Source organism: Tupaia chinensis, unplaced genomic scaffold (assembly GCF_000334495.1).
Source record: "Tupaia chinensis unplaced genomic scaffold, TupChi_1.0 Scaffold144408_1, whole genome shotgun sequence".
Classification (NCBI taxonomy): Eukaryota; Metazoa; Chordata; class Mammalia; order Scandentia; family Tupaiidae; genus Tupaia; species Tupaia belangeri.
Window position 1 is genome coordinate 44,164 of NW_006204268.1, and position 9,328 is coordinate 53,491.

The 9,328-nt window shown below is 59.0% G+C and overlaps 1 protein-coding gene across 1 annotated transcript in view; it reads right to left on the bottom strand.

Moving 5' to 3' along the window:
• The window catches only part of LOC102484048 (sodium- and chloride-dependent GABA transporter 2-like), a gene marked incomplete at its 5' end in the record, with an annotated part of 10,025 nt that extends 1,198 nt beyond the window's left edge, over positions 1-8,827 (bottom strand). The window contains 7 exons of the mRNA XM_014583638.1: positions 6-115; positions 343-513; positions 1,589-1,689; positions 2,334-2,436; positions 3,193-3,330; positions 3,618-3,730; positions 8,623-8,827. Of these exons, the coding sequence (XP_014439124.1) occupies positions 6-115; positions 343-513; positions 1,589-1,689; positions 2,334-2,436; positions 3,193-3,330; positions 3,618-3,730; positions 8,623-8,827 (941 nt within the window). The remainder of the gene's footprint in view (positions 1-5; positions 116-342; positions 514-1,588; positions 1,690-2,333; positions 2,437-3,192; positions 3,331-3,617; positions 3,731-8,622) is intronic.
• Positions 8,828-9,328: the final 501 nt, after the last annotated feature.

Sequence of the window (9,328 nt, forward strand, 5' to 3'; positions counted from 1 at the left end):
GAGGCTCCAGCTCTGTGAGTCCCAGAAGTGACGTCTTGGGTGTGGCAGGAGCGGGGTGTCCTCCTCGGTTCCTCTGGGGCAGGTCCTCAGCGGGGCACACAAGGTGGCGGATCCTCTGCAAGGGGAGCGGAGGTGGCTGGCACACGGAGGACACCCGCCATCACGGACGCGTCTTGGAGTTCTCTAGCTTCTTTCTGACTTCTGAGCACTCACTCTGCCCCTTTCTGAAGCCACAGCCACCACTGAGCCTGCCCGCACCAGCTTGTCCCAGGAAGGTGACTCTCCTGTCATCGGATCCTCCCCGCCCAGGGAGCGCCCTCCCACTGGCCACCCTCTGGCTACCTCCCGGAGGGCGCCTTTGAGGGTGCTGAGTCTGTAAATGCTCCAGGCTGGAACGCAGACCATGGAGGACAGGGCCAGCAGCCAGCCCAGCGCGTCGCCCCACCACGGGTACGTGTACTTCTTGTTGTAGGTCAGCGGCGTGTACTTGACCAGGGAGAAGAGGAAGGTGGCCTGGGTGACAGGGGGAGAGGGAGGAGTGGGGGCGGGCCCTGAGCCCTCCGCGCCCCACCGCGAGGACCTGGTAGAGAGCACCTCCAGGGCTCATCCGGGCCGGTTGGCTCCAGTCTCTGCCTACACCATGCCCCAAATCATGCCCCGCAGGTATTCCCGGGGCCCCTGCACCCAGGGCCCCTCTGCTCATGGTTAGCTCCTGGAGATGGCATGACCGCATGCCTGCCGGGTGCTGAGGTGCATGCGTGTCCTGCTCCATGAGTCTGGGCTGCGAGGCCCTCGGGTGGGGCCCATGTCTCCCTCTCCCTGGTCCTCACTTATGGCCTGCACGCCGTGGGGCTGGGGAAGTCAGAGGGGACAGCACATCGTGGCCCAAGGTTCCGCTCTGGCCCCAGACTGCCGGCTCGGATGCCCAACCCCCACACCTCTAGCCTGGGCAGGTCCGGCCGCAGAGTGGCCCGAGCCACCTTACAGGGTCGGTGAGCAGCAAAGGAGGGATTGCGTGTGGAGCCCCGTGTGCCCGGCCCAGGAGTGCCCTGTGACTGCGGCTAGCGTGGATGAGCGGCCCGGAGCACTTGGGGTCGGCCCTGCTCGGGGCACTGGGCTCACTGTGGGGTTGGTCAGACCGTCTGACGGCTCTGGCCCTCAGTTTGTCTTTCTGTGAAAAGGAAAGGAAGACTTTGTCTTGCTAGCTTTCTCTTTCTGTTTTTAGGGAGGCGTTTACTGTTACAGGTGAGTGTGCTGTAGGGAGGGAGGGAGGGAGGGAGTGAGAAACCACCCCCCAGGACCAGAACCCCTTCGCCAGTCTCCTCTTGGCATTTTGGGCACGCGTACACATGCGCCTGGTGTGTTTTTCAAGCTGCCAGCTCTGAAACTCGAACTGCCCAGTCGGCCATGTGGGATCCAGCCACTGTGACCACCACGGCTGGCCCATTACAGCTCTGAGTCCACCAGGAGGAGAAATTAAACTCACGATGCCTTTCACTTCCTGGAGAGAAGGCCGGGGGCTAAGAGCCGCCCCACCTGCTGCCCGCCCCACTCCCCGGGCTGGCCCCGGCGTGGGCGGACATCTTACTGTGCACACGGCTGGCGTGAGGAAGAGCCAACAGTACTTGATGAGAGGCCACGGCCTGTACCCGATCATGTCCTCGATGTTGTCATAGAAGCGTCTGGCTCCTAGCGTGGGGGACAGAAGGAGGGGGAGGACATCCCTTAGCACCCAGACGTCAGGGGAAGGGCCCGCAGATGAGGCGAGCAAAGACCGACAGGCAGAGGACGTCCTGCCTGTGTTTTCTGGTCACTGCTGAGATGGGCATAGAAGCCCAGGCAGCAATGGCGTCCTGGAGGCTGTTAAAAGCTGACGAGGTGACGTTAGGACAGGACACGGACCTGCCTGAGGTGTCCGGCCACTTCTGGAGGGCCCTTCCACATGGTAATTCCAAATCCTTGAGTTTTTTGTTTCATTTTGTTTTTTAGGTTTTTGCCATAGGGCATATGCCCTCGCCAGAGAGACAGAGAGAGGAAAAGTGCGAAGTCACCCCCAGGGGGGATGGCCATGCCACAATCCCTTCTCCTCCATTCTCCTCTCGGGATTTCAGGCACACACATACATGTACCCAATGTGATTTTCAAGCTGCCGGGTCCAGGACTCGAACCGCAGTCTACCATGTGGGAGTCCAGCACCTTAACCACTGTGCCACCTGCTGGCCTTCGAAGTCTTGATATTTTTGAGGCTGGGCAGAGGGGCGTCCCAGGAACAGGTGGGTGTAATGTGCAGATGTCTGTTTTTGTCCAAGGGCCCTCAGAAAGGAGTCACTCACCGTAAACCCACGCCACGCAGAGGGACTCAAAGATGGCCACGAAGAGCAGGCACATGCCGCTGGCCGCGTAGTAGTCGAAGAGCTGGAACACGTACATGCCGCCCTGCGGGAGGGGAGGTTCAGACGGTGGCAGGGCGCGCGGCCCGCACAGGCACGGCGAGGCCCACAGGGCAGGTAAGAGGGGTGGCCCTGACGTGCAGCAGGACGCCGGGCAGCTGTGGAGTAACCCTCACTTCTTATTTTCATCTTTATTTAGTTTTTGCTATAGGGCGCGTGTGCTTGCCAGAGAAAGAGAGAACGGGAAAATGAGCAATCACCCCCGAGGGGATGGCCATGCGGAAATCCTCCCCCTCCACCCTCCTGTCGGGATGTTGGGTGCGCGCACACCCACAACCAGAGTCTTCAGGCTGCCAGGTCCCAGATTCAAACCACACGGCTGGCCTGCAGGACCCACTTAGCCACCGCACCGGCAGCTGGCCCCACAATCGCCGTCTGTTAATCATGCTTTAAAATGGAAGACAGGTGGGATGCCTAGTAGGTGCTGTCAAGCTGCAAGCTCCATCTCCTTCCTTGTCCCTTGAGACGTCATACGGATGTCAGCCATCCCCAGGGTCCCTCTGCCTTTGAGGTCCGCGTAGAACCGGGCTGGGCTGCCCGGGAGTCCGGCGCTCCTGCCGAGAGCAGTTCCTAGCCGCCCTTTTTGTGTCCGCATACTCATCCCCGGAGTAGCCACTGTCCAAAGCCGAGGGACCTGCCTACTCTGTCCTTTCCACGGTGGGGAGGAGAGGGGGCCCACAGGCCCTGGAGCCCAGAGGCCGGCCCTGTGAGCCGCAGGGCACTGCCGTCTGCCCGCCCTCACCTCCGTGAGCATGACCAGTCCGACCAGGAAGGAGACGACCGACACCCCGAGGATGAGGACCTCCCTCCGGTTCTTCTTGCGGAACACACGGGGGTACATGTCCACCAGCGCCGTCACCAGGCTTTCTACGCACACAAACTGCGTGAGAGGTAGGGGTTGGAGGCAGAGGCACCCAGAGCGGCCCTGCAGTGCTCCGGCGCCTTGCCCAGGCCAGCCCTGCCAGCTTCCGGTCCCTGGAGCCGCTTCCCCGTTAGGTCTGTCCCCACACACCTGCACACACCTTTGGTCCCCGGAAGGGCACCCATGTCCACACCCGGCCAGCCCCCAGCTACGCGGGGCCCCTGGGACGGAGCTGCAGCTCATGCCCCACTGCCCCTCCCGGCCGCCCACCCTTGGTCCCTCCCGCTGCGCGGTGCCTCTCGTACCTGGCTATCCAGTCCCAGGAGAACGACCATGAAGAAGAAGCAGCAGGCCCAGAGCGGCGAGAAGGGCAGCATCACCACAGCCCGGGGATAGGCGATGAAGGCCAGGCCAGGACCTAGGGCAGGAGCAGAGGGACACACCCCCGTGCCTGCGCCCGGCTTCCCAGCGCCACCACCGGCTCGCCCAGGACGGGCCCATGCTCCCAAGGCTCCACCCCCGTGCAGGAGCGAGCCCTGGGGGTGGCAGATAAAGGGCCTGGGAGCTAAAGGACAACGCGGGGTCGCCAACTCTCCTGTCCCAAAGAGGACTTTCTGATTTTTAGTGAGGGGCTGGCTCTGGCGCCATGGTGACACCCTGCTGAAGGGAAGCCAGACCCTGCATGGTGTCCGCGGTTCAAATCCCCAGCCTGCCAGACTGAGGCAAACCAGGCACGCCCGTGTCCCGGACCTGCCAGGGTGCAGAACTGGAGGGCTGGAGGTCGCAGCCCGACCAGGCCTGGGGTACTTGTCCCTCTCACACAGGCGCACATAGCCTGTACCAGGGACGGTTTTTGTTGTTCCCATTTTATTTTCATTATTCCTATTCTAAAAAACAAAAAAATAAACAGAAGGCGCCCAGGAGCCAGTAAGTCGCACGAAGTTTGAAGTCAGCCCCGGGGACAGCAAGAGGAAGACAGGGCCTGCTGAGTATCAGAGCTCTTGCCCCAGCTAAAACCAACCCCAGAACAAGGACGGTCACTCCGTCGTGTTTATGAAGTGGACGGCACCGAACAGGTACCTCCAAGACCAGGCTGGGCCCGGGCCTCCCGCTCACTCCCCAGGCCGGCCGCTCCAGCCCTCTCCTGTCACCTGGCGGTGAGTGAGCCGCATTGAGTTCGGATGCCATTGGCTCACACCCTCTCTGACGGATGGCTGCTCCTTTCAGCTGACTGCAAGGGCATGGACAAATGCAGGTGCCCGGGTCTACCCACAGGGCGCTTTCCCTGAGAAACAGGTCCCTGCGACCTGAGGCGCCATTGAGCGGGGAGGAGGGACGAGCCCACACCTGCCTCACAGGCCTCACTCATGGTGCTTGGCACGTGTGAGAGCTTAACAGGAGTGAGGCTGCGGCCGGCAGGTGGCGTGGTGGGCAAGGAGCTGGACTCCCACGTGGCCAGCCATGCTTAAGTCCCACAGCCTGCAGCTTGAAAATCATGCCACACGTGTGTGTCTGTACCCCAAATCTCCCCGAAAAGGTGAGATCGCGTCCCTATTTATTTATGGAGTGAGGTTTTTGCTCTAGGGCACTCACTGGAGAGAGAAACTCGGAAATCCTCCACCCCCGGGAGGATGGCCACACCACAATCCCTTCTCCGTTCTCCTCCCAGGATATCCCCTGCGTGAGTTTCAGACCACCGGGTCCAGGATTTGAACTGCAGTCGGCTACATGTAACCGCCACGACCCCTGCTGGGCCTGAGACTGTACCCTTTCCTATAGGCCTGCTTATTGATTTCTTCCATGACAGAGAGACCAGCTGCCCCAGCAGTGTCCTTGCCCGTGACCCTGTCGCGCCTCAGTCAGCGAGGACCCTGGGCACCACGGTGCCCATCATGGAAGGGAAGATCTTGGGTGTGAGCCTGAGATCTTCCCGAGTGGCTTCGGCACCGTGGAGCCCTATGTTACAGGTTACCGCAGCAGCTGGCCCAGGCCAGGCCTCTCTAGGAAGAGCTGGTGCGGCCACGCTGCGCAGGGCGTGTGTTCCTGGTGTCACAGGAGCATGGCCCAGGTGCAGAGTGAAAGCGCGTGGTCCACAGACCGGGCCGAGCGAGAGCGGCAGCCGGCTTCTCCAGGTGGGGACTCGTCCTGGCTCTCATGGAACAGCCACGACCACACTGCAGGGTGGAAGGACCGTGCAGAACAAGGAGGAGGAAATTCTATGCGCTCTATAAACTCCACTTTTTAAAATGCTCTGCAAGCATTTTAAAAAGAATTTATTTCATTCCGTTTGTTATTGTTGTTATTATTTTTAATTTGACCAGAGAGAGAGAGGAAGGGAAAGCAAGAAAGCAAACTGCCAGGTCCAGGACTCAAACCGTGGTCGGCCATGTGGGAGTCCGGCACTTTTACCCACCACTCCACCTGCCGGACTTTGACATCCATTTTAAAGTGAAGGAGACAGACAGGACCGAGAACAGTGTGTAGAGTATGCTACCATTTGTTTTCAAGAAGGGGAGGGAGAGGGCCAGCCCCTAGCTTAGTGGTTAAGACAGCCAGATCCCACAGGGTCAACCGCGGAGTTCAAACCTGGGCTGCGTGTGCACGAACACCTGAAATCCCAACAGCACGCGGAAATGCGGCCATGCCCCCTCGGGAGGCGCCTTTTCCCTCTCTCTCTCTCCCTCTCTGACACGTGCACACACCCTTCAGCAATTTAAAAAAGGCAAGGTGGGGTCAGCAGGCGGTGTGGTGGTCAAGGCGCTGGACTCCCACACGGCAGACTGCTATGCAAGTCCCAGACCCAGTGGCTTGAAAATCATACCAGGCAAGTGTGCGTGTGTGCCCAAAATCCAGAGACGAGAATGGAGAAGCGACTGGTATGGCCGTCCTCCCAGGGTGATTTCTCACTTTCCCTCTCACGTTCTCTCTGGCAAGTTCATGTACCCTGTGGCAAAAAACCTTTTCTTTAAAAAAAAAAAAAAATTAAAAAAAAAGAGGGGAGGACCAGCAACTGGTGTCGTGGTTAGGGCACTGGACTCCCACATGGCCGACTATGGTTTGAGTCCCAGACCTGGTGGCTTGCTTTCTCACTTTCTCTCTCTCTGTCTCCCTCTGGTGAGCACATGTGCCCTATAGAAAATTTAAAAGTAATACTAAATAAAATTAAATAAATAGTTCTTTAAAAAGGGAGAGGAGGTAGGTTAAGAAACAGAAATAGACCGTGCAGGACGCCGGTTCTGCAGACATGAGAAAAGCTTATTGTAACGTTTCACCAACTTTACATCCAGGCAAGAATGAAGGTGAAAACGCAGACACTCAGGCCGGAGCAGCGGTGGCCGGTTATGGAGTTGCAGAGGGTGATGGCCGGCAGAGGCCTAGCGACACTCTGACCAGAGGAGCCCAGGCTGGCTCCAGCGGCACTCTGCTGGGCGGGGAGTGCCGAGCGTGCGGAGCTGGCACGCCTGCTCGTGTTCTCCCAGTGAGCGTCACACTGCAGCTGCTCAGTCTGCCTGGAAAGGCAACTGGGTGAACTGCTCGGGAGAAAAAGGAGAGAAAAGGAAAAACAAAAACAAAACAAGGCAGGAGGCAAGAGTATGGATGGATCCAAACTTGATGCTCCAGAGAAGAGCGGCCGTCTGGCCGTGACACCACGATGGCATGATTTGCTTCCGTGCAAGCTGGGAACCCGGCCTCTCACACTGGGAGCATTGTCTGGCCTGACCCAGCATGCCGGGCAATTTCACACACAGCACAGAGCGTTGGCCAGGACTGGCCTTGAAACACTTCAGAAACGGAAGAAAGTTAACAGTTAAAAACCCAAATCCGAATTTCCTGCATACATGCCTTTAGAGAGTACGTATACTCAGTCTTACGATCACGGGCCTTCTTTTAATTTTTTTCTTAGAGAGACTTTTGCTGTAGGGTGTGGTGCTCGCTAGAGAGATAGAGAGAGACAGACAGAGAGAAATCACCCCCCAAAGGGATGGCCACGCCGCAATCCCTTCTCCTCCATTCTTCTTTGGACACACACTCACACGCACACACACGCCCAGCATGAATTCTAAGCCACCGGATCCGGGACTCGAACTGTGGTCGACTAAATGGGAGTCCAGCAACATAACCATTACGCTACCTGCTGGTCCCAAGATCATGGAACTTCCATAGAAGAAACTGAGGAACAAATGGATGATTGGCTGGAAAACGCGAACAGAATAGAGAAAACAGGCACCCGAGTGGACAGAAGAGGGCCTCAGCCTCCTGGCGAGAAGGACAGTTCAGTGCCCAGGAGGAACCCCAGGTTGGTGGGAAAGGATTGCCCACCAGGTGAGTGGATCTGGGACAGATGTGACAACCAAAGGCGAGCACCGAAGGGTTCCGATACCTACTCCCCTGACATGGTTAGACTCTCAGAACTCAAGGCACGAGCCTTCAGGTCCAGGCTCCCCGAGCCAGCCCCCATCCTGCCGGAGACATCACCCAGGGGAAGGTGCAGGGGGCGGCGGAGGAGGAGCCTGAGGACTCGGGGGACAGGAGGTAGCGGTTCCCCTGCTGCTTGCCCGGGTGATGAAGGTGGACCCAGAGGAGCAGGTCGGGAAAAGAGGCAGGAGGACTTCGATGTTTCAGCACCGAACGAATCCGGCAATGAAGAGGGCCAGGAAAAAGGAAGAACTGGTACTGCCGAGGAACCGCGGGCTCAGACTCGGCAGAGACTTCTGGAGCTGGCATTGCAGCAGTGCCCAGAGGGGACTTGTGACCGCTGGGTCAAAACAGCCAACGTGTCCCGACTAGAGAAGGAAGACGGGACCGCTAGGTACAGTAGCTGCTTGAACTGGCCCAAAAGAAAAAAACAAGCTAAAAGCTGAATATTCTAGAAGATGGTATTCACCTTCATTTTCCAAAATGAGCATTTTAAAGATGGGATGCGGAAATTCGCATCTTGTGCCTCGGCATTTCTAGGTGTCACGCGTCTTAAGCAACAGAAGAGAGCTAGCAGTGCGGGTGAATGTGTGTGTGCACATTTTCTCATGGTGCCTAAATTGTTTCTAGGGAGACAGACACGGAACGAGTAACGCTGGCTGGCTCCAGGGTGAGGAGCTGGCCGCGGGCGGCAGAGGAAAGGGCCGCTGTAAACCACGCGCCCTGGAAGCAGGACTCGCTGAACAGCCCTCTCCCGTGTCTTCCAGGCACACCCACCGACAGGCGGCCAAGCTCGCCCGGAGCGCAGGCCGCAGCAGCCCCCTCTGGGTCCTGGTGGCCAAGGGGCCAGCCAGGCTGACAGGCTCTCCGGCCTTGGGCACCCCCAGCACCTACCTGACTCGGCCACCTCAGAGATGGGGACCCCCTGCTCCTGAGACATAAAGCCCAGGATGGAGAAGATGGCAAAGCCGGCCACGAAGCTGGTGCCGCTGTTGAGGAAGCAGAGGGCGAGGCAGTCTCTGCGGGGGGGAGGCGGGCAAGCAGGCCGGGTCAGAGAGGGGAGCCCGCTGGGGAGGGAGCCAGCCCCCGCACGGCGCCGTGGTTTCAGTCCCAGCCCCGGTGGCTCGACCCCAGCAGGATGGACAGGTAGAGGAGGGACTGCAGGTGACCACGCCCCACTAGGGCTTTGTCGCCCTCCTGCTCTCTCTCTCTGGCAGGTGCACATACCCCTAACACACTGGGGGCAGATAAAGGAAGAAGCTGCCCAAGCCTCCGCCCTGTCTGGGAGCCACAGAGGCCTGAGCGTGGTCACAGAGCATCCTTCACAGAGGCGGGAGGGGCGCTAATGGCAGACCGGACGACCGCTGTCGACGTGGTTCCCCTCCAGCACCCGCTGTGCCCATTTCAGACAGGACGGACCAAAGTTGCCCTCCAACCGTGAGGAGGGCATCGCCATCTAATGGGGCATCGCCATCTGCTCCACCCTGCTGGGCTCACCACCCGCTGTGATTCCATTTGGCGCGGGAGGAGAGAGAGGTGGGCAAGCCCCCACTACAAATGCTCCTTTGTCACCGAAATCTGGCTTTGAAATGCACGGTGT